This window comes from Rhynchophorus ferrugineus, unplaced genomic scaffold (assembly GCF_030347505.1).
Source record: "Rhynchophorus ferrugineus isolate W39M unplaced genomic scaffold, kcgeb_rfMv2 rfM8, whole genome shotgun sequence".
Taxonomy (NCBI): Eukaryota; Metazoa; Arthropoda; class Insecta; order Coleoptera; family Curculionidae; genus Rhynchophorus; species Rhynchophorus ferrugineus.
In genome coordinates this window covers 28997591-29024036 of record NW_027472587.1, presented here as the reverse complement: position 1 = coordinate 29024036, position 26446 = coordinate 28997591, and the positions used below count along the sequence as shown (strand labels likewise).

Sequence of the window (26446 nt, the reverse complement as noted above, 5' to 3'; positions counted from 1 at the left end):
GCAGTCGAGTCGATTGGTATGGTCGATCATATCAAAACAACAACAAAATCTAGAATATTTAGATTTTGTGTTACATTAATAATTCTATAGTAGTAATAATTAAATTGTTGCGTTTTGGTGGTTTAACATACATTGGTTTTAAAATATGGAAGAACAAGGGTAAGTGCAGAATGTAAGGTTAAATTATAAAAAGTTATAAAATCCAAACAGCATCAATTTTATTTATAGTGGGAATGTTACCTGCCAAATTTATAACACATCACTTTGAACGACATCGAATAGCTATCAACATATGCCAAAATTTAATGATAACAAGAGCAGAGAAGAACATGATCCTTGTTATGTTGGAAGCAGTCAAATCATTAATGAGGTTTGTCCATCAAGAATAGTAGCAAAAATTGTAGTAACTGGTAATAATTAGACATTTATTTTAAACATAATGTATTTTGGTAATGATTTAAATTTTGTTTTATAGCTAAGATCTAGCTAGAATTTGTTGAGCGTAAAAGTCGAACAGTGTACCGTGATACTTTGAAATAATTAAATTTGCTAACAAAAGTATATCTGGATAAAATAACCAAAATATAAAACTATCAACGATACCCTAGTAATCTAATGACAAGGAAAATACAATGCATTATTATATAAGAGCATAGGTAAATAAATTATTGCTTTGTAAATATAATGTTTTATTGACTGAGATGTCTTTCAGCTTTAAACAATGATCATCTATTCGATTTAGGCTCGTAAATGTACAATATGTTAAAAAAAGCTTCGAAAGCTCGAGGTAGTCAGTTTATAAATGGGGTTTGTGGATCAAGAATAGTAGCGATAATGTTATTTAAATTTTTAGGAAAATTTTACTGCTTTCATATAGTTATAGTGGTGGCTTTTTCGTTTGGTTTTAACTATATTGGCTGTGTCTGACATAAACGATTTTGGTCTTTTTTATGGTAATGCTTATTTATATGGTTCTTGGAGTTCTTGTTAATTGTTCAAATATGTAAATTTATTTAAATATGGTGTATTTATAAAAACAGAAAGACATATAAAAATTATTTTTATTATTTTATTTTACTCAATAATTTTTTAAATAAAATGTGTTATTTCAAAATATTTTCAATGTATCTCTCCATATATATAGTTTCAACATTAAATCAATTATTTATCATATTTGCCTATTTTTATTTCTAAAAAATAATGATAATATGTAATATGATGTTTTTATAAAAATAGAATAGTTGGACATATATTAATTATATTTTTATTATTTCGTTTTATTCCATGCTTTTTTAAATAAAATGTGTTATTTCCAAAATTGTACCAATTTTATTTACTTTTTGAACCTATTTACCTGTTTAATTTATTCGACATTATATCTAATCATCACGATAAAAAATAAATAAACAAATCTTTATATACGCATGCGCCAAACTCGGACTATTCTCTGTTTTAAAATTAAATGGAGCCAAAACAGGAGATGTTGCGGAATAATGTATCCCCAATTTACCTTATAAACAGCTTTTGGTTACTATAGTCCGAAACCGTGTACCGTAACCGTAAATACTTCTATTATTTAGTAGCTGTGTACAAAAAATGCGCTTAAAAAAATAAAAATACAAAAACGTCGACTTGAAGGCGTATCTTTTCAGTGTGATCTTGTATATGTGTAGTTAAGGAAAGCGGAGTACACAGGACGATATTTTCGGTGGCGTTTTATTTTTAGTTATGAATAATCCGTATTTTTTAAAGTAAACTCTCCAGAAACAACTCGAGACATATTGCAGGTGTTTGCTCGCATGCTAGATGTTCGATCTTATCCATCGAAAATAGATTATTGTGACGTATTGTGTTATATATGCGCGTTGTATTGAAACAGGAAGTGATCGGTTCGTGTTGTATTTTTATTCCAGATGGAAAATATAGGTATTTGTTCTATTTTAAATTAAATGTCAATTGTGAGTTGGCTAATTTAAATATTTATACAGTGTGGGTTAAAACCTCTTATCATTATTGCTTTCAACAATTTTGCATACGTTTGACAACTGGACGTCGTCCGGCTGTCAGATGTACACAAATTATTTAAAATATTAGTTATAATTTCTACAGGTTTTATAAACCGACAAACGTTATTTTGCGCTTTGATTATTTTGATAAATTTTAAGTCGCTCACTAATATATCATATCACTTTGTTTGAAAATGCCGAAAACAAGAGATATTCGGGGCCACAAATTGATTGCGGCTTTAATAAGTAATTTCGAAAAGCAACCAGATAATGAAGGCCCCCTTTTGCCCGTAAATTCCGTTAGAGAAGTAATTATTGATGATATTAAAAACTATAAGTTGCTGCAATTTTATTAGAAATGTTTTTTAGCGTATTGCTGCTGCGCTGAATATTAGTACGGGTACTGTGAATAACATAGCTTACAAAATGAACAATAATACGTTAGATTCAACCAAGAGAACTTAACCACCTTGATATTGACTCTATTCGAGATCAGAACAGTGAGTACACAAACTATTTTATCGATATAAACATAATTTAATAAAACTATTTCAGAGAAAATTGTTAGTCTGGAAAGTATACATAAAAGAGTTAGGAACATGCAGATTTTTGAGATTGAGTTTTGAAGTGATTGTGCTAAAAACTGAGCTATTTCAAATTGTTGCTAGGTATAAATGAAAAGTTTCATTGCGTTTTTGCAATTTACTTTTTTAGAAATATAATAGTTCAGAATTAAACATGCACATTAGGTTAGAATGTATGAGGAGAGAATGAATACTAACAGTTTTGTAGATATGGTAAATGCATTAAGCAAATTCAGTGATTAATTTTATCAATAATGGTGTACACAGGTAGTAGCAGAAGAAATAAAAATACAGTAATATCAAGATGACTTGACAAGTAAACACACCATCGAATGTCATCAGAACTAATTGCACTACATAAAAAAACGCGTCTAGAAACTCTACCTCATGGGTGGTGTGGAAAAGAGTTCAATGTAAATAAAACAACTCTAACCTGCGAACTATTATACCTGCGTTCTTAATTGTAGTTTTTAAGTCCTTCGATAATATACGTATTATACGTATTCGATAATAACTAAAACTCAGTTGATGCGGCAACATTGCACCGTTGTGACGTCATAAATTGAGAAGATATATTTAGAGATACATTTTTTGTTGTAGATGTCTTTTGTATGTCTAAAAGCTGTATCTATATTTTGACAGCGAATGATATTAGCGATCCTTTCCAGTCCAGTTTCTTGAAAAGTTTCAGCCAAATATATAAAATGAGAAACATTTTGGATCTTGCCGTATTCAGTTTCTAAAAATGTTGGATCTAATTTGTTGCTAAACAGTCATAAACCCTGTTTTCTCAAATGAAATGACCTGCTTTTTCTGCTGTTCTTTTAGAATCTCTTGAGCTGTTTAGATGTCCTGTGTTAAAATCGCCAGGTCATCTGCAAAAGCCCAATATCGTAATTTTGGGTTTTCATAATTTGATTGGTTGGTCAATTTTAAGATCCCACTTTATTTTGCGCCACTCTTAGATTACGTTGTCGGATTACGGATATCTCTTGCTCACTCCTGTTTTAATTTCGAAGGGTTTCGATATTACTCTCTTAAACTTCATCTTCTATTTTGTACCAGTCACCGTTTATCTGATAATTGTGTTGGTTTTCAAATCCGGACGTTCTTCTTCCATTATTTGAAAAAGAGAGGCCATTTGGAAAAGAGAGAAAAACTCATAGGCCATTTTAAAGTCTCCAAATGTACAGACCACTTTCTGGTTATAAAGTTTCTGTTGCTTGATGATTAATTTTAAAATTAATATTTTAACTGGACAAGATTTGTCTTGTATATACATACATACATACATATATATATATATATATATATATATATATATATATATATATATATATACACATTATATGTATATTATATTTACATTATACGACTAGTACTGCACTGGCTACGGATTGCACTGTGATCTGGGGGTCCCTGATAAGCATAATGTTACAAGTGTGATATCTATATATCTAAGATATATAAAAATATGATTATTAGATTATCAGAGACATATTTACTATGATTTCTAGCTGTTTTTACCCCCTGTACCGCTTTGTACCAAACCAAACGGTAGATTGAAGGTGTTCAAAGAACACTAACCATAAACTATTCCAAATAAGAAACATTCAGGCTTTGAAAAACACCCCTACTCTGTGAATTCCCGGAACATTAAAATTGAAAAATCCACAGCCTACCATAGTAAAACACATTTTTTTGGCAAAATTATGAATATCTCGATTTAAAAATTATTAATATCTGGATCGATATTATATTTTAGACAACATAATTCCCTTCGAGGGTGATACACTGATAATAGCGATCCTCCAACGTTTCGATACCATTTTTGTAGTACGATTTGTCCTTTGCTTCAAAATATTCAGTCATTCATTCATTCGACGAAAATTTTTTCTCAGCGGGCATTCTTTTGAGATCTGAGAACAGGAAATAGCTGCTGGGGGCCAGATCTGGAGAATACGGTGGATGAAGAAGCAATTCATGCCATTGTTTTTACTGACTTGTGACATGGTGCATTATCTTGATGAAGCAACACTTTTTCTTTCTTCAAATGCGGCCGTTTTTCGTCAATTTCGTCCATCAAACGGTCCAATAACGCTATGGAATAGTCGCTGTTGATGGTCCGTCCTTTTTCAAGGTAGTCAATGAAAATTATTCCATGGGCATCCCAAACTACAGATGTCATAACCTTGCCAGCCGACTGTTACACTTTTCCACGCTTTGGAACGGGTTCATCGTGTGCAGTCCACGCGGATGACTGTCGATTGGACTTCGAAGTGAAATGATGGAACCATGTTTCATCTATTGTCACATATCGACGCAAAAACTAAACCCGAATTACGCTTGATCATCTTCAAACACTGCTCCGAATCATCCACTCGTCGTTGTTTTTGGCCAAAAGTGAGCTCGCGGGGCACCTACTTTGCACAGAGCTTTCTTATACCCAGATATTCGTGAATTATATGATGTACACGTTCAGTTGATATCTTTAGAGTGTCTGCTATTTCATTCAATTTCAATTTACGGTCATTCAAAATTATTTCGTCGGTAACAACATCTTTTGGGCGTCCCCTGTGGTCACCGTCTTCGGTGCTCATTTCACCACGTCTAAACTTAGCATACCAATCTTTGATGGTTGATTTTCCTGGGGCAGTATCTGGAAACTCGGCATCAAGCCAAGTTTTTGCTTCAACTGTATTTTTTCCTTCAAAAAGCAATATTTTATCAACATGCGAATTCCTTTTTATCCTTTTTTTTCACAATAACAAAAGTTGCTTCACTCAAAATGCTATTATTTACAAAGTAATGATCCGACAGCTCTCAAATTTGTACATGCATCTTTTGAGGGTTAGGGCTAACCAAAAAACATATGGATCTAATTCTAGTAGCGCCATCTATGTATCAGATGGGGACTTCAATTGACCTGTTACTTATCTTTAAGCAAAGTTATAGGCAATCAAAATGGTAGTGAGACTTCTGCCCCACATTGTACAGCGAGTGCTTTATTATTTACATATCCAACTCTAGTTTAAATCGTCAGCTGTGAGCAATCAAAGAAAATTGAAGTTAGCGTCAATCTCAAAGTCAGACACATAATTTTATTTTTATTAAAACCAAAAGTTAGGGATTAATATAACCAGTTTTATCAATTACATATAAAATCCGAAAAAAAACCGATTAGGTAATAAATCCAAATATCTTTCGACGGCCATAAAAGACGATTTGTAAAGGGATTATTCGCCATCGATTCCCATAAAAACCAATCAGCGCCTACCCGAAATCTTTTCCAATTTATAATGAATGGTCTTAATCATTTTAAATTGGTGCGTATCTCGCGCGAAGGACCGTCGAAACGGAGCGACCGAGAAACGGGCGACGACCACGGAAAGGAAGAAACGGACCAATGAATGGAACGGGATCGGAAAGACGTCATCGAGCGGCCCCCGCGCGCGAGCTCTATCGGGAAAAATGCCTTGCCGCCCCCGGTGTCGGTGGAACGGAGTTAATTAAATACGGCATACGTCATTGTTCCGGCCGTATATTTCTTCCGCGTTCGCTCTTTGATGTTGTTAGGCGTTCTTTCGTGAAATATGGGGTTATAAATCGCTTCTGGTTTGGGGTTATTGTGGTTTTCGTTAAAAAGGCCTTAACATGATGAAGTTAGCATCGTTGACAGTTTGTTTTGGCATTTATTAGCAGTTTTACATATAAAAATCTATCTATGTATTAGTCAAAATAGTTTTTCACATTTTATCGTTTAATTATCATTACACGAAAACTTTAAAAAAACAGAAGAGAAAAAATATATAATTATAGACACATAAAAGGTAAAAAATGCATAATAGCTGAAGATGAATAAATAATGGAGACATGGAAGAAATAATACTCGGACTACAGAGTTTCGGGCCTAACACATAGATGGCGCAAGTTTTATTGCATTCACCGCTTTTTCAGTGATACTTATAAGTTTGTGAGTTACTGCGCTAAGAGTGACACTACTTTTGTTCATTTTAAAACAATGGATCAAAAACAAATTTGTGTTTTAACTTTACACTGTTTCTTGATGGGAAAAAGTACCTTTCAAGCGAAGCAATGACTTGAAAAGTGTTATAAGACGTTGCTTTGCTGACTTCAAAGGTAGTCGTACAGACACCGATGATGCAGAACGCTGTGGACGCCCAGTTGCTTTAGTTAGCTAACATCGTACATATATCAAAAGAACTTGCTGGTTTTATGTTGCATGAGCGTTTGCTGACTGTTGACCAAAAACAAGAACATGTTGATTATTCTGAGTTCAGGGTTTGGCCATATTTAAATGAGATAAACCGAAATTTTTGCGTAGCTATCTGAGAACGGATGAAACATGGATCCATCACTTCACTCTGGAATCAAAACGATCGTCATCTAAGTGGACAGCAACTGGTGCACACTGCAAACGCCTTTCAGTGTCTCTTGGCTTCATTTCGTATGGAACAAAATATCCAAGCTTCTGGATTATTCCCATTAATTCCTTCAAGCGATTAGAACTGAGTTCTTGTGTTACTTCCAACCATTCTGTATATTCTTCTCGTGTTTTACACGGATCATAATCGAATAATGCTTTCAAATCCTCATCTTCAATTCTTTTGGTTATCTAGAAAGCCTTTATCTTCGGCGCAAAATCAACACTTGTAAAACGTTAAAACCAGTAAGTGATATGTTGAAATCAATGCCATAAGTTTCACATAGTATTCGATAACCTTCAGTCGACTTTTTCTTCAAATAAAACGTAAAGTATATTTTCGACGCATTTAAAAAAAATTGACATTTCAACGAAATGACACAGTAAAAATTGAAGCCTGTGAGGCTTCCGCATCAAGTTGGCTATGCACTCGATGCGTCCTTTAAAATGATATTTATCCGATAAGTATTTACTATTATTACTATTTTTATCATAAGTAAGATGTTTTATTAAGTTAATGTAGACCTGGGTTAAATCTTTTTTTTGTTTGCTGCACGTGGGTCCCTAAAAACTATATTCTGTTCTCAGTCATTTCAAGTGAAGTGATCATTTTACAAATGCTAACCAGAGGGAAGAAAATGGATATACCAATGGATATAAATAACAAAACTTATAAGGAAAAATGGGTCAGATACCATGATTTATTTTTAAAAAATGAAAAATCGCAGTTAATAACAAAACATACGTTTTTCCTTCAATAGCAATACAATATGACTGAAAACTTAGAGATAATTTCTGTAAATGCTTACCGCCATAATAATAACGACAACATAAATCATGACAATTAGACCAATACATGTCGCGAAATTTAAAAATTTCCATTATTTTTTGAACATATCTCGTATATTCTTAATGAAAATATATATTCAGAAGAACTACAAATTATCTGTCAAAAATAAAGTACGGATATTCTAATAATGTATTAATTAATAAATACTGTCAAATACACACAACAACATAAAATCGATCATAATGTGGCGACCGCCACGGCCCTTTTAGGCCACCACGAATTCACCAACAAGTACAAAGGTTGGCAACGCCGGTGGACTGGTACCTGGCAGTTCCAGGCTATAAAAGACCATCACGATGACGTCTCGTTATCTTTTCTTTTCTCCATCCCCTTGTAACAGTACCACTTCCACAGCGCTACCGTCAATTCTCCCGTCGACCACATGTATCAATTTAATAACGAAATAGACAAGTTTGATCTAACCAGTGATTTTAGTTCTCGTGCAAATTCCTTCCAAAATTAGTAGTGAGTGTTCGGACAAATAATCGCAGCGGCAGCCACACATTTCGACCGACTGACCGACCCGACGAACATTCCTATAATAACTCAAATAAAATATAAAACTCAAAACTATTTTAATGACTCAGTTAAGAAACTCGATCGATATTATATTTATAGTTAAACAATGGAGAATTCTGAACGCCATTTGTTCAATACAACATATTTAAACATTACCAAATAATAAAACATATATTTGTACTTACTTCATTTGTTTAACTATGGTACTTTTTCCCGATTCTCCGGCCCCTGTAAACAAAAATAATACTCAGTATACCAGCAAAATGAAATGTTTTAAAAATCGCTTAAATAAATGGAAACAAATTATAGTATTAAACTTAAGATAAAAACATTTACATTTCGGGCTTTCACTAACACCTTTTTCGCGAAATATTTAATAATCGAATAAGTGTAAACAATAATTCGAGATAGATAATGATATTCGCTGATTCTGCCTGAGGCGCTAAGTCTGAGGCTTAAAAATAAATAATTGTGTAAAATAAGCATAAAATAAGTATATTGTCAAAATAATAAGCCTTTATGGTTATATTTGTAAATGTTCTGACCAATTTTGAAAGCAAAATATATTACTCATGTAAACTGAATAAAATGCAAAGTGTAGTAAGATTATTCAGCACAGTAAAAAAGCTCGTTCCTTGCTTTTTATATGGTGCTTCGAGTTTGTGTCAATAGCCCCTAAATACTTTCAGAGAACACTGGGAGGCAGTAAATAATAACATTTTATGGCACGGTAATATTTTATAAGGGATTTACAATGTAATATTGCATAAATATTGTACAGGTTGGTGTACTTTTTGTTGTATATTAATTTTATTGATTTTCTAAGAGAGTGGCGACAAAGAACAGGCTATTTTTTGTATTAACGGGTAAAACTTAAGCCATTAACGAGAGATGTCGTTAAGATAGCGTCAAGTTTTGCGAGAAAAAGCTTCCAATAAAATTTTCATAGAAAGTATAATGACCGGAGTATATACGCAAAAAAGACCATTTTTTATATGCCTTTTATATTAATAATTAATATTTAATATTGGATACTAAAGACAATGAATTTCATTTAAAAAATAAAAAAAGCATTTTCTCCAGTTTTCTTATACATATATGAAATAATATATTGTGTGGTTGGGAAAAATAGTCTATATAATGAAATATTCCATCGTACCATTTTCAGCGTCTTTCCAGTCTATAGTCCATTGTCCACATTTCCAAAGTCCATTTTAGTAGATTTTATTTCGTTATAGTATACTTTATCAAATGTATTGTGTGTTAATTTTTTTTATTATTTAATTATTACATTGCTACTAGGCGTATCCGACTAACCTACAATTTGTCTTTATGATAAACTAAATCTAGGTATATAACTAGGAGGAACTATCAGCCCTATCGCAGTCTCTGGTGAAATAATGTTTGTACATGTCACTGCTGAATTTTTTAATATATGCACCTCACTACACAACACTACACAAGATCAGATGGTTTGATTCTGAGTCCTGTTCTGGTGGTATCCAAAAGTTGCAATATTTCAATATTCGTATGAGAACGGAGTCTTTCCCCATGACCCCTTCAATTCTCTTGAGTTCTTGACTGACTGTGGGTATCTGAAGGTCTCGATGTAGGTAATCAGTCCTATAGTATTTGGGTGCGCCCACAATAACTCTCAGGACTTTGTTTTCTTCGCAGAACATCCCCATAATTGAACTCCGTATGTCCATATAGGTTTCAGTATTTGCTTATATAATAGCAATTTATTATGTACTGATAATTGTGATTTTTTTCCAATTAGCCAGTACATTTTCCTATCTTTCAATTCCAGTTCTTTTCTTTTACTCTTTATAAGTTCCTTCCAGCGTAGTTTTGCATCAAGATTCATTCCGAGATATTTAGCGTTGTTGCTATATGGAATGATAGTATTATTTAATGTTATTGGTGATTGTAAGGTCTGTTTATAGGTGAACTGCACATGCACATATTTACTTTCATTAATTTTTATCTTCCAAGCTTGTGTCCAATTTTTTATATTGTCACTCGCCTGTTGTAATTTTCGTGAGGCTTGTTCACTATTGTCTCCGACAGCTATATAATCGCAGTACCATCAGCAAATGTAGCCATCGTAATATTGTCCATTGTGTGGTATGTCACAAGTGTAGAGTTGATAAAGCATTGGTCCCAGTACTCTTCCATGTGGTACACCTGCTTTGGCTTCTTTTAGTTTGATTCTAAACATTCTGGTTGTAAAATACGATTTTAATAGTTCGGTGTGTTGTCTTGGTAACATTTTCTGTAGTTTATGAACAAGGCCTTCACGCCAAACCTTATCGAAGGCTTGCGTTACATCTAAGGATATAGCTGAGCATACTTTTTTACTTTCGTAGGCTTTTTCAATAGCATCTGTTATTCTATAAACCTGGTCAATTATTGAATGCTTGTTAATAAACCCAAACTGCTGTGTTGGTATTAGGTTTTTTCTTTCTATGATCGGTTTTATTCTTTTCAACAGGAGTTTTTCAAAAACCTTAGATACTACTGGCAGCAGTGACATAGGTCTATAGGCTTTTATTTCGTTTGGTGACTTCCCAAGTTTTGAGTATTAAATGAGGCTGTTTTTTACTACATACCCACAGCTTAACTACACAATTTCGATATATATTATTCGAAATAACAGTGAACTCACGTCATCAAGATGTTTAGTGTATTGCCTATTGCGGTTTGTAAATTTGTTATAGAATCGGAGAATATTTTTTTCTCATTTTTTATATTTAAAAAGAGATACAATGCTGTTTCATATAATCGAACACGTAACCGAATCAGCTAACAAAATTCGTCTTGTTGTCAAACGTCTGCAAAATTCGTCAAAATATTAGTGAATAATTACATAAACCTGTTTCAGCAACAATTACAAGTCATAAGACGGCAAACGTTGTTTTGATAAATATCAAATCGCTACGTATTATTAATATAATTGAAAATTCCGAGGCCCTTAGATAGTGAAGATGAAAAACAGATTGGGTCTCTAATCAGTTACTTTCAACAGTTCATTACTCTTGCCAGTAAAAAGCGTTAGAGAGGTATTGATACAGTTAAATACTAACTTGCTGCGCTTTTAGCAGGAAATCTTTTTAGCGTAGAAAATTTATTTGTACGAAATGGGTGACGAATCAAGATCACCTTGATGTTAGCTCTGTCAGAGATGAGATTTATGAAATGTATAAAAGCAGTGAATAGTTTTTTTAATAAAAACATCATTTACCAAAAATACTGTTGGTTTGGAAGGTATCCCTAAAAAAATCTCTTCAGAGTTAGGAAATAGAGGATTTAAATGGCGTAAAGATAAGCCACGAAGAGGTCTAGTGAAACTTTCAGGAATTGCTTTTAAAAAATACAACTTTTAAGCGCATATAATAAAATCAAGGAAGACTTGTTATTCCGATTTGTGTATTTAGATGAGACATTGATATTTCAAAATGAAACACGAATTAAATACATAGCCTAAAATCAACAAAAGTTGATGCAATAAGGTAAACGTTAGAATAACATTTAATTAGGTTTTGTTGGTCATAATATTTATTAATAATTCATTGCAGGTATATTGTTCTTCGTGCTAAAAACAGGAATGGTTTTACTCCTGGCGCAAAGTTAACTGGTTTCTTCCAAGTTAAAGAGCGACTATCATGGAGAATTGAACCATAAAATGTATTTGTTATGTATTGTTATGGAAAATACACCGCAAACTCGTGGAAGAGATCCCAACAACTGCAATCTGCAAGAACAAAGACAGTGGCTTACAATACATTCATTCATTCTTAAAGAAACCATACTAAAGGGTGAACTATTTCAAATTACTACTTCGTAAATATAAGTGAAATGATTAATTAATAATTTGTTAATTTGATCAGACTTAATTAAAAACATTAAAAATTAAATTAAAAAACATGGTAAATCAAATGGCCGAAAAAGTCTTCCTCTCTAGCACTGCATATTCAATCCAATCAAATTAACCTGGGGTGTGGAAAATAATTATTTCAGCAGACATGCAGATCAAGAAGTATAGTAATTAATACAAGATAACTGCATTATACCTGTGTGCATAGATTGTACGAGAAGAGAAGGAATATTAACTTTTTTGCAGATATGGTAAATGCATTAGAGAGTGATTAAATTTAGTTTATAATTCAATTCAATACTATTTTGAAAACAAAACAGCATATCCTTCGCAAAAACAGCTAATTGAACCATCGTAAGATACCTGAAGAAGTTTAATAAGCTTTAGGGAAACATATCCAGCTCCTAAGCTGCCTGAATATGCCATAGATGGCGCCAGTTTTATTGCATTCGCCGCTTTTTCAGCTAGTACTAATCTTCAAAAGAAAGCTGTTAAAATTATATAAAAGTTTGTGAGCTATTGGGCTAAGAGTCACTTTTGCTATTTTCAAAACAATGAATCAAAAACAATTTTGTGTTTTAATTTTACACTGTTTCTTGATGGGAAAAATACCGTTCTAGCGAAACAATGACTTGAAAAATGTTGTGAGGACTCTGCTTTAATAAAATGTTGGTCTGCTGACATCAAAAGTAGTCGTAGAGACAGCGATGATTCAGAACTCAGTGGACAACCATGAGGTGGTAATACCAGAAAACATCAAAAATGTCCGCAAAATTGTTTTGAATGATCGAAAAGTGAAGTTGTTAACATCGTAAAGATATCAAAAGAACGCGTTGGTTTTATATTGGATGGGCATTTCACAGATGAGAAAATGCTGTTGTCTGTGCCATGTTTGCTCACACACTGTTGACCAAAAACATGAAGGTCTTGATGATTCTGATCAGTCTTTGGTCATATTTAAACATAATTAACCGGACTTTTTGCGTCGATATGTCACAATGGATGAAACATGGAAGCATAACTTCACTCCGGAGTCGAAACGATCATCTGAGTGGACAGCAACTGGTGACAGGCCCATTTTGAGGCAAAGGGTAAAAATCGTTCTACAAAAGTGGTATTGAAATGTTAGACCGGCATTGGAATGATGGTGTGGCTTTTGATGGAAATTACGTTGATGAATAAAGCCAATTTTGAACGAAAAAACCTTTCTTTATTCCTCCCGGGACTTGCTTGCGTTATACAGTAGAAATTAGAGCGAAAATCAAAAAGAACGACAATCGGACGCTTTCCACATCGAATATATCATGTTTATGTTATGATTTAATTTTAAACAACCTGGATTAGATCTAAATCCCGTTTGCTCTTCTCGGCTTGTCTCCTTGTGATATTCATAAATACTTTTCCGACAATTGATAGCAATTCATTCGAACAACATTTTAAAAGCAGATGGAAGCTTAGTAGTCTCATAATCAGCGTTTCGAATGATAATAATGTTCTACCACAGGGTTTAGCAACGCCATCAGCAATTTAAAAAGATAATAATTATTCCTATACTCAAAAAAGACGGTAGTAAACAGTAAAAATTATCAAGGTATAAGTCTTTTTAAATATTGTTCTTCAACATTAAAAAAGTTTTTATGACCGTTACCCTTTGTAAAACTATAAAACAAGTCATCCTTTGTACTAGTTTAGTTGATAATAATCAATACTAATTATTTGACTATCCTGTGTTTAGAATAAGGGCGTGGCAACATAGTAAACACCTTTAATTAGCTATACCAGTTCGCCCAACGAGTTAACAACATCAACCGAACACAAATTGAAATTTCCCTTTTGAATCGAGTCATCTATGAACGACATTCTGGGAATATCCCGGAAAATCAATAGATTTGGCAGCGATGCGTACGATAGGAGAGTTTTTGCGCACACAGAGAAATAACAAAACACGCGCACTTTATTACCCGGCGAATAACATTCGATGTCGGAGCTTACTCGATTTTGACATCGCATCGCCAATCAAAGCTTACTTGATTTATTGTTGTACCCGGCTAATCAACTTTACATTATTAATGGGCTTTTTGTGTTTTATGGTCATTTTATGAATTTATATTGTTGTTTAATATATATATATATATATATATATATATATATATATATATATATATATATATATATATATATATATATATATATATATATATATGGTTTTTTTAATACAGATAGGTCAATGTCGAAATAGAATGAAACAGGCTTTGCGTGAGGGATTAACGACCTTAATGAAAAGTCTTTAGAATATGTCTCACTGTTAGTTAACAGGATAGCTGATACTAGGACTGTGTGTGTGAAGTTAACGAAAATAACATACCTACAATAGTTTGTACAACATGTTTTACGATATTTACGATTGAAATTAAATATGCTGCTCATTGGTCACTGCCAATTTACCCATTCCTTCCTAACAGATCGATCTGAGCGACCTCTGTGTTCCACTTTTGAAGAACCAATGTCAGTCTCCCATATTTTAACGAAATACAGAATCTTATCAATTATCAGAAGTCATGGTTTATTACTGAGAGCTTTTGCCTCATTATCTGGCCAAATTATTAAATTTCCTTAAGGATATTGATCTTTATTTTAAAGTGTTGTTTTATCTTATTCACATTTTCATTTTAAGATAAATTTTATTTGCTTATTTAATTATTTATTTGTTTGTTTAGGTATTTGTTTTGGTTCGACATTGAATGTGTAATTCTGGATATGGATTTTTTATTTTTGAATTCTAAACATATGAATTGCTAATGGATTATTACCTCTCAGTTTCTGTTAATATTTCTTAGTCTGTGTTGATTGTCTCTATTGGACAGATTTTAAACCAATAATATTAATCAATCAAACATGTTTCAGTGAATTTTGTTTAATTCAAATGAATTTATATATATATATATATATATATATATATATATATATATATATATATATATATATATATATATATATATATATATGTTGTATTCCCTGTGAAATAACATGACCCATTTAGAGCATAAATAATCTATATTGTTTACTCTTCGGCAAAGTGACATACACATTTAGAGATAAATATATTAATGATCCAAGCGTGTTACAGAATTCATAAAAAACAACTTTTAAAACTTTAAAACAGGAAGTCCTATCTATATTCTGTTGTATTCACAAGGCATTGCTTCTTCCGATTGTTATGAAAATACTTGACGAAACTCTTAATTCGAAAACATAAGAAAATTAACTGACAGGCGATGATTAATAAGTTCAATGACATATTAAAAAGTCGATTAATATTCGCAAAAACTGGCACCACCTATTCAATATCTTAATACTAATAATTCATTGAGAAAATGTATTCAAAATACATCTAAACATTTGCAAAACGTTGTGCCTAATATACATTATATCAAAATGGTTCCAGGAACTCATTTGAAACGCCCTTTTAAATTGTGAAAATTGTTTTTGACGCTAAACTGACACAACTATCATTTTTACTTACATGCATAAATGTCATATGTCGTTTAGCTTGTGTGAGTATAGTGCATAGAGTAAACATATAGTCCATACACATTTTTTTTGTATATTTTCTAACTTCGTTTCAGAATCAGACAACATTTTTCTAGTTAAAAAGAGGCACAATGCTGTCTGATTAGTTCGAAGACGTAAAGGAAAGAGCCATACGAATATGCAAAATTCTTGAAACACATTTTGAAAGCAATAGTAATAATAACTCTAACCTATAAGCTACTGTGGCTGTATAATTAACTGTAGTTTTTAGATGTACTATAATGTTAAAATAAATTATATTTGAAAATATTTTTGTTCAATTATTTTGTTTATATTAGAATTTTGTTGTATCTTACAAAAGTATTTGGTTAATTTTAGTTCTGTAATGTCGTTACTTTCCATTTCTTATCCTACCTTTTACTGTTTTAAATGTCATTTATCTGGAGATTTTTTAATGTTTTGTGACTGAGTTTCAATCAATTTCAATAGTATAGTAAACTAAGTTATATTCATTATAATGTAATGATACATGTTTTTTTGTAAATGATACAGATCTACTACAAAAATAAATTGACCACGTTAATAATTATAGTAATGTAGCGACCTTGAGGCATGTCGAATTTTACATCGTGGAAGAACGGCCAACAAAGTACCCAGAAATATAATCCCAGATGTTGATCACGGGCGGGGTGCCAGCAGCGACAACTATAACACGATCACTAATAGCTGGCAACCCCGAGACGTTTATCTGGGATATTATTGAAGGATATTTCGATCATTCAGTAACCTACTATCGTTTGGTTTAGACGTGCCACCATCGACTGCCCAAGACTCGTCTCCAGGTAACACCGCTGCCATCCGTTTTATCTATTTTGTATTTTTTAAATTTTTTATCTTGCCAATAAATAACGGTCACTTAATGTAAACACCACTGTTTCATTTCGTTTTACCTCCATTCACCGAGCCATATCTATTTACCCTAAAGTTACTTGCAGTTAATAAGAAAGACATTTATGATTGTTATAGTGTGTCCACGACAACTTCGTCACGAATTTAAACTAAAAATAAAATAGTTCTGAAGTGAATTAAAATATTTTTTTACCGGCTTCGTTGGCGCAGTGGTCAAGGCGACAGGACGGTCCTCCTACTGTTCCGATAATCGCGGGTTCGAATCCTGCTGGGGCATGGATGTAGTTTATGTTTATGATTTACTATTCATAGAAAATATCTATCAGAGATCAAATATGTGAAATGTATAAAAATAGTGAGTAGTTATTTCAATATAAACAAAATTTAAGGCAATTATTTCAGAGGAAATTATTAGTCTGAAAAGTATCGAAGGGGCCTAAAGGAACTTCCAGGCATTGCTTTTAGAAGAATAATATATACCTTTGGGTTATACTATGAAGAATAGTGAGCATTAAAGCTTTGGCTCGGAATCTTTCTAATAATTCAACATTGCTGTTGCTTGCTGCGGCCATAGTTGTCCAAATTGGCTTGATAATGGTTTTTTATACCATCACTTTTGCTCTCATTGCTCAAGTAGGAGTGGCGACCTGTTAACCAATACACACTTAGGAATTTGTTGTCGAATTGTTTATTCAGATAAATAACAAACATATTATGTTTTATTGATCAATTCACGGTATTTATTTAACAGAACGTACTTCATTAAACTCTCTTAAAAGGAACTAGCCTATCCCCAAATCGTTATTAATTAAGCAAACACATTATTAATACCAGATAAGCCCAAGTGACCGAACCCCTTTCCATATTCGATTAATAATATAATGGCAACATAGCTTCGGACGAAAACAAACGACCGTTTCGTTGATATTTAACCGAACTTTTCTATTTGGGCATATCTCATACTAATAGGAAGAGCGGAGGATGAATATTTATGGGGATTTTCCAGATCGCTATTAGCTCGACCGGCCATTCGTAATTCATGAAAATTTGGCGGGTGGACGACGACGAACTTTTCCGAATCGGGATTGACGCGGCAACGCCGACGCGTCTCCGGAGGGTGGGGACAACTTGTTGACAAAATCAATACAGCTGCTCGACCTTGTTCGCCCGAGAGGGCTTTCAATTTCGGCCCGAAATCCGGGATTTCCTGAAAATATATCGATGTTTATCGACACTTAATGGAGTCTTCTCCGATGTTAATTAAACCCAATTCTGGATATGTTAAAGATCCGTTAAATGCGTCAAGGAATATACCGGGAAGTATTTAACACAATATGTACAAATGTGTTATAGAATTTACTGTGATAATTTCCTGTTATAGATAGAGGAATTGGACCAAGTAGAAATATTTGAATAAAAACTAATATAGTCAATTCAAATAAACACTAGTGAGGCATGTCATCAATTTGTGCCTACTGGTTATAAAACCGGCAAACTTTGTTTTAACGCTTTGTTTTAATACATTTCAAATGGCCCAGGTTTTTATTGAAAATAATTGTTGCGCGTTGCAGCTGTACTGAATACGGGCACGGTCACTAAAACGTCTCAAAAAATAAAAAACAATTGAACCTTAAATTCACTAAAAAGAAACCGTCTTTATGCGAAACAGGTGATGAATCAAGATCAGCTTGATATTAATTGTAACAGAGATCATATACACTAAATGTATAAAAACACTAAGAAGTTTTTCAATCGAAACATAATTTATATAATATAACACACATAAACATAATACAATTACTTCAAAGAAAATTGTTCTAGAAAATATTCATAAAAAGCCAAAATATGCAGCTATTTGGGGGGATGTACCTTCATACACTGTTGAATAATATAGGATTTAACTGGTGTTAAGATAACCCACACAAAAAAATACAATTTTTAAAAACATACCATAAAATCAAGAAAGTATTATTATATCAATTAGATATGAGGGTAGTTTAATAAGTTGGTCACATAATGAATGAATTTTTCTTCAACAAAAAAGCGTTTTAGTTCTCAAAATCTCCTTCTTCTTCCTTTTAACTCAATACATTAAGTTCAATATGCGTTCAATATACATACATTAAATCTCAAAAGTCACAGGGGGATAAATCTAGAAAATATGCTGGATGAAGTAGCAGTTCATAGCCCAATTTATGCATTTCTGTCATGGTGTCATAGTATTTAACAAGTATTCCCTTGGTTTTGGCGATGGTTTTAGTACACGAATCAGTTTTTTCCATTTTTGTTAAAATTCTAAAGGCTGTTTACCGTCAATGACTGACAAACACAAATTAAATGACGTAGTCTGATAAAATTTCACAGTAGTCTATTGATAGATGGCAGAAAGCAAATGAGGGCAGCAGTGATTCAATTAAAGTAACTGCGAAAGTAATTCAAAAAGTCGCTCACTTATCAAAGTGTCCTCGTATAATCAGTTAGTTTTCTTAAAATTGAAAAACATTTGTATTAAAGCTTAATTATACAAAAATGTTACATATTTGTGCGGGGAAATAATATCCATTATTATTGACAGCTGTGACCGGCTAACAAGCAAACCCAATTATTGATGTCATTGGTCGGAATCGGTGATAATCTGAAGAAAAATATCTGGAAAATGGTGGATGAGGTAGAATGTCTCATTTTAGCGTGTCAATATAAGTTTGAACCTATACTAGCGGCTGTCAAACACACAAGTTCAGTTCGTTAGTGTGCCCCTATAATGGTTTCTCCCGTTTTTATCAACTTGCAGTACATTATGATGAGTTGGTTTCATTGTATACACACAACAATATTCGCGGCATGAATATTCGGTTTTGTCGTTGATGTGGACATGTGCCTGACGAATCACCCACTATTTTCGCGGCTGAAGAAAACATTTCCAGCCGCTGAAGTACATTCTAGTTTGTGAGAAAACGTTGTTCAACATTTCAAAGCTTTAATTCATATGATGGCCCTTTTGAAATATTTTGGAAATGGCTTTTGAGTAACCTCTAATGTTTTTGCTAAGTACTTTTTCTGTTCTGTTTTTTTTTCTGAAAATATTATTCTTTCTTTCCCCATGTATAAGTTCCTTCCATTTCTTCTTTCTGTATCCTTTCAGTAAGACTTTCTTGCTTCGGTCGCGGGGTTGCCTCTCTTCTGCAATATTTCTCACCGCAGGTTGATTTAGGTCGCCTGCTGATTTTTCTCCTCTCTTCCTTACTACCTAGACTCTTTGCTTCCCATATTATCTTTACCTTGCGTCTTACCAACTAAGTTATTTCCTTTCGGTGTCTTCTTCCACTGATTTAATATTAAGGTTTTCTCTCATTTCTTTGCTACTCATCCCGTCCTTTTTTGTTACATCCTATACTCTTCTAAGTTATTTCATTTCTGCAGTTTGCATTTTAGTTTTATCTTTCTTCAATATCGTAACAATACCCACATTTCACATCCGAAAATTTTGCTTAGTTTGTAAATGGCTTTTATACTTCAATTCAGCTTTGCTTGATATTTATTTTTTATATATAAATTTGTTACTTAACAGGTCAATTGAAAAGTCCCCGGCCTGACACATTGATGGCGCTACTAGAATTAAATCCATGTTTTTTAGTTAGCCCTACCCTCAAAAGATGGGTGTGCAAATTTGACAGCTGTCGGATCATTAGTTTGAGAATTATAGCATTTTGAGTGAAGCAACTTTCGTTATTGTGGAAAAAATGGATAAAAAGGAATTTCACGTGTTGATAAAATATTGATTTTTGAAGGGAAAAAATACAGTCGAAGCAAAAACTAAAAACAACGAGTTGATGATTTGGAGCAGTGTTTGAAGATGATCAAGCGTAATAAACCCGAGTTTTAGCGTAGATATGTGGCAATGGTTGAAACATGGTTCCATCATTTCACTCCGAAGTCCAATCGACGCTCATCCGCGTAGACTGCACACGATGAATCCGCTCCAAAGCGTGGAAAAACGCAACAGTCGGCTGGCAAGGTTATGGTGTCTGTATTTTGGGATGCGCATGGAATAATTTTCATTGACTACCTTGAAAAAGAAGGACCATCAACAACGACTATTACATAGCGTTATTGGACCGTTTGAATGACGAAATCACCGAAAAAGGCAGCATTTGAAAAAAAAAAGAAAGTGCTGCTTCGGCAAGACCGTGTCACAAGTCAGTGAAAACGATGGCAAAAATCCATGAATTGGGCTTCGAATTGCTACCTCATCACCGTATTCTCCAGATCTGCCCCGCCAGCGACTATTTCCTGTTCTCAGACCTCAAATGAGTGCTCACTGGGAAGACATTTTCGTCGAATGAAGAGGTGATCACCGAAACTGAGGCCTATTTTGAAGCAAAGGACAAATAGTACTACAAAAATGGTTTCGAAAAGTTGGAGGGTCGCTATAATCCGTGTATCACCCTTTTCAGTTGACCAACGAAGTACAAATTCACAGTTCACGGAATGATTGCGTCCATTTTCATCTCCTGATTCCTGCGTTCTACTTCTATACCCAGATGCTTAAATACATTTAGTTATTATATCTTTACACCTTCAAATTGGATAACGGAATCTGCTATGGAATTCTGTTAGCTACTTATCTACTACTGATTTTAGAAGGTTTTCTGTATCTCGTCTATCTTCATGGCTGTGTAAAATAGAGTAATGATATCTAATAGTCTAGAATTATTACAGTTTCTTTTATTTATGCACTGGGATGCAATAAGTGCTCTTTACCAAACTTGTGGGATTTATTCTTCTTTCCATACTCTATTGTAAATTTCCACTAATAATTATGTTACTTTCGAACCGATTTTTTATTAACGAATTGTTCCTAAATGAAAATACCAAGGTTAGTTCTAATATACCATCAGTATACATTATAAAAGCGGACATTTATACATTTTATTAACAGCTGCAACTGATAACGATCATTATCTTTATAATTGGTTATTGACTGTATAAATATATATTATCAAATAACAAATTTAAATATATATTTTAGTTGGTTATCGTTAACCATGAATCACCAAATACAAACATTGAATCATTAATGATAAAAAAACGTGTTTAATGAATATTAAATACGATTTTTTCAAGACAAACGACTCAAAATAAAACGACCAATTATTACACGGTCGATCAGGTGAAAACAACAAATTAATCTAGAATATTTAGATTCTGAGTTACATTAATAATTCTATAGGAGTAATAATTAAATAGTTATGTTATTCTTGGTAGTTTAATATACATTGGTTTTAAAATATGTAAGAACAAAAGTAAGTGCAGAATGTAAAGTTAAATTTTTAAAAGTTATAAAATCCTAACAGCATCAATTTCGTTTATAGTGGGAATGTTAGCTGCCAAATTTGTCAACATATCATTATCAGTGACATCGAACAGCTATCAATATATGCCAAAATTTAATGATAACAAAAAATGATTCTTGTTGTGTTGGTTAATGCTTTAACCATTTAAGGTTTGTCCATTAAGAGTAGTAGCAAAACTTGTAGTAACTGTCAATAATTAGATATTTATTTTAAACATAACATATTTTAGCAATGATTCATTTATATTTTATAGGTCAGATGTAGCTAGAATTTGCTGAGAGTTATAGCCTGAGAAATATGAAATCCAGATATTCAGAGAAGAACAAATTAGACAGGATTTTGCTAGGATGCAAGGACTATGATTCAAGAAACTGAACAAGTGGAGAGTGATACTATGAAATAATTAAATATGCTAACAAAAGTAGATCTGTATCAAATAAAAAAAATATAAAACTATCAACCACAATTTAATGATGTAATGACAAACAAGGAAAAGAAAACACATTTTTATTTAAGAGTATAGGTAAATAAATTATTGTTTTGTAAAAATAATGATGTATTGACTGGAGATTTTTTACAACTTAACAGTACCATCATCCATTCGATTTAGGCTAGTAAATGTACAATATGTTAACCGAAAGCTGGAAGTAGTCAATTCATTAATGAGGTTTTTGTATGAAGAATAGTTGCAAAAATTGAAGTAGGGATCATTGCTGATCAAATTTGGAAAATGTTAAGACAATTTCACTGCTTTCATATATGGTGGTGGCTTTTTCGTTTGGTTGTAACTATATTGGCTGCGTTTGATCTAAACGATTTTCGTCTTGTTTATGTATATGGTTCTCGGAGGTCATCTTAATTGATTAAATTAATTTAAATATGATGCTTATTGAAATAGAAAGGCTCGACATATAGTAATTATATTTTTATTATTTCATTTTATTCAATAATTTTTTTTTAATGTTATTTTAAAAATTTTTCAATGTCTCTTTCCCTCCTTATATATTGTTTTAACATTAAATCAAATTTGTGTATATTTATTCATAGAAAATAATTTATATAAAGGAATAAGTAAATAAAGCTAATGGAGATATTTGTTAAGTAATGTATCCTAATTATCGGTCCAAATAGACACTGTACGAAATCAGTGAAACAATGACACTGGGTAATTTAGATAAATTAAGAAATAGAAATGGATCTCAATTAGTCTGGAATGAGTCACGCAGTTTTTAAACTAAAGAAAAACAACAAAACAAAGGAATAGCTTTATGCGATTATGTAAACTGCCTCATTTAAAAGTACTTGGTTTAATATTTTGTTGTGTAATTTCAAAAATATTTTAACATGATATTGTGCTTTATTTTATTTTAAGCCATTATTGAATCAGGTGATGATAAAAAGCGTTAAGGTCGAGTATCGCTAACAATGTTAATATTATCATTTCAGCGGCCTTGGAATGCACATTTATGAGGGCTAGGCTATGAGCCGATGAGCATCAGGGCAATGTTTATACGTATTTACTTCAAGCAAAATAATTTTCATTTTCTGCAAAAATTTCGGAATTTCCAGTTGGCGGCAAAACGTTAAAAATGTAATGACGTCTGTGTGTGACGTAATGCTTTAGTAAACGCCTGATAATTTTTTTGTTTGTTACATTATTTTCATTATTTTGAGTTATAATTATGCTTTCTAAACATGCAAATGGGGGAGAAAATTTTCAATCGTGAAGTCTTAACCTAAACGGTTTTTAATAATATAATGATTTTTATTTTGTATATTTTCATAATAAGGAAGGAAACATTTTGAAGGAAACTTCCCTTGTTACCATTAAGACGTTCTGTTTTTTTAACATTTTTAAGGATACGTTCAAAAATGCTAGTATCATCAGTAACGACATCACAATTTTTATGTTTCGGAATGAGTTTTCCCGTAACGTTTTTAACGTGCAACGCTCTACCCCAGTAGTATTCACTGTCAAACTATAATTAAGTTATCTTCATGAAGTTCAAGATCGTGTTGATCAAAATCCAGTATACCATGAACTCTCTCTTTGTTTGTGATTGTGAAAATTTGTGATTTATTTTTATTAATCTAATAGAAATCATATAATAAGTATTATTATATGATTTCGGTTATATAATATAATTATCCTGACATGTAGAAGAACACTTCAGTAAGTGATCTGCTGTACAATTTATAATCTAAATCTTATTCTAGATACTACTCTTATTTTAAAGTATATCCTAACTTATTCTAAAGACTATTCAAACTTATTCTAGAGATTAATAAATCTCACTATAAGTGTCTATTATTCAGTTCGTATGGTAGTTTGCGTTTGAGCCTATGCACTACACTGTCATCGCGCACATTTAACTGTTTGGCGAGTGCATTGGGATGCACTAATAGTCTTTCAGAGTACTTCGTACTAATACTCCGAATCACACTCGTTATGGGTTCTAAGGGGACATCGCGCTGAATCAGTTTGTTGGAGACGTAATATGGGGCATCGAGGGTGACTCGGAACTTTATTCTGGAACCTCTGGAGGATAGCTATGTTAGTTTTGCTAGTTGTACCCCACAGTTCAATACCATAGGTCCAAATGGTTCTAAGTATTGACTTATACAGCAAAACCTTGTTATCTGATGATAATTTAGATTTACGCCCTATCAGCCAATACATTTGGTTTAGTTTAAGCCCAAGCTGTTTGCGTTTTGTCACTATATGTTTTTTACATGTCAAATGTCGATCAAAATGCATTCCGACATATTTAACGTTGTCTGCTTGCGGGAGTTCATGATTATTCAATTTTACTGAGGGACATGTTCTTTTTAGGTCAAGGGTGAATGTCACATGGGTAGATTTTGTCTCATTTGCTTGGATAGACCACGTTTTCAACCACAATTCGACTTTGTTAAGATGAAGTTGGAGGTTTCTTGTGACTGATATTAGATCCTCGTGTGATGATAAAACCGCTGTATCGCCAGCATATGTTGCAACAGTAGTGTTTCTTGAGGTGGATAGGTCAGCTATATATGGTAGATTTAACAATGGGCCAAAAACACTGCCCTACGGTATACCCGAATATATTGGGTGTCGGTCACAGACTACGAACCCAGAATATGTACAAATGGGAGTGGATTAAAATCAAAATTATATAGAAGGTAAATTGAAGAAGTCAGTGACATTTCTGTTCATAATTATTACCATTAATTTCTAAACTGTCTTACTATATTTGTAGTGAATATTTCCATCGTTCCAGGCCCACAACCAGGGTGTTCGAAGCAAGTATCATCGACATTTGAACAAACTCCAGAAGGTAATGGTAAAGTTTCTACTCATTCAGCCAGTATCCTTCTTTCTGCTCATTTTTACTGTTAATTACTTGACTCTATAACTTCAGTCCAGATGTTCCTATAAGAGCAAACAAAGTTTTACGTTGTACCGTACTGTACATCTCAGGTTATTTAGTAAAACTTTTTAAAAAAGAAATTAAGTATGATTTTTGTTTACATATAATTATGAATAAATCAGTACACCCAGAAATTGAGACTGATTTTATAGAGGCAAGACAATATCTCGTGAAGCAGACTCTAACAAAATTGTTTTATTATACTTGAGACTGATTTTATAGAGGTAAGACAATATCTCGTGCCGCAGACTCTAACAAAATTGTTTTATTATACTATCAGTAGGCCTTTGAGCTGTCTTATTTTATTCAGCGATTTTGCCATGTAGATAATATAACAAAATTTTTGTCAAATGTTTAAAAAAAAGTAAATTTAAAACCCTTCAATTATACATTCTATAATGATCTTTCGGATAAAATATTAAAAGTAATAACGGAGAGATGGAAGAGATAATTTTGATTTGCAATGCACCAAGGTTTTTTGCTTATGGTTTTATATATATATATATATATATATATATATATATATATATATATATATATATATATGTATATAATACTTATATTTTATAGATATATTTACTTTTATATTATATTTATATTTTGTAGATAAATTTACATTATAAATTTATACTTATTGTTATAGTTTATATTAATTTATTTTTAAATATTATATTTATATGTATATTTAATTAAATTAAATTTAATAAATTTATTTCAGAAAAAAAATTGTTTTTTATTTAAATTTCATTGGTCAATTAAACATGACGTCAAGGCTGTCACGTGCCAAACATTACTAATGAGCCAATCAAATGTCTTCACAGTAAAATATTTTTCATACAGGTGCCTATAATAGAGATTTAAATTGACTAATCAAATTACTTAAATGGCCCATTATGGCTCTTCCTGGATGTTGGGCAAAGCAAAACTTTGCGCCAGAGTCCCCTATTAAGTTGCATCCCTAT

The 26446-nt window shown here is 32.4% G+C and overlaps 1 protein-coding gene across 5 annotated transcripts in view; it reads right to left on the bottom strand.

Moving 5' to 3' along the window:
- Galphao (G protein alpha o subunit) overlaps positions 1-26446 on the bottom strand; it is a 197213-nt gene that overhangs the window by 41290 nt on the left and 129477 nt on the right. For all 5 annotated transcript variants that reach the window (XM_076411291.1, XM_076411289.1, XM_076411292.1 and 2 more), the window contains one exon: positions 8589-8631. In XM_076411291.1, coding sequence (XP_076267406.1) covers positions 8589-8631 — 43 coding nt within the window. The remainder of the gene's footprint in view (positions 1-8588; positions 8632-26446) is intronic.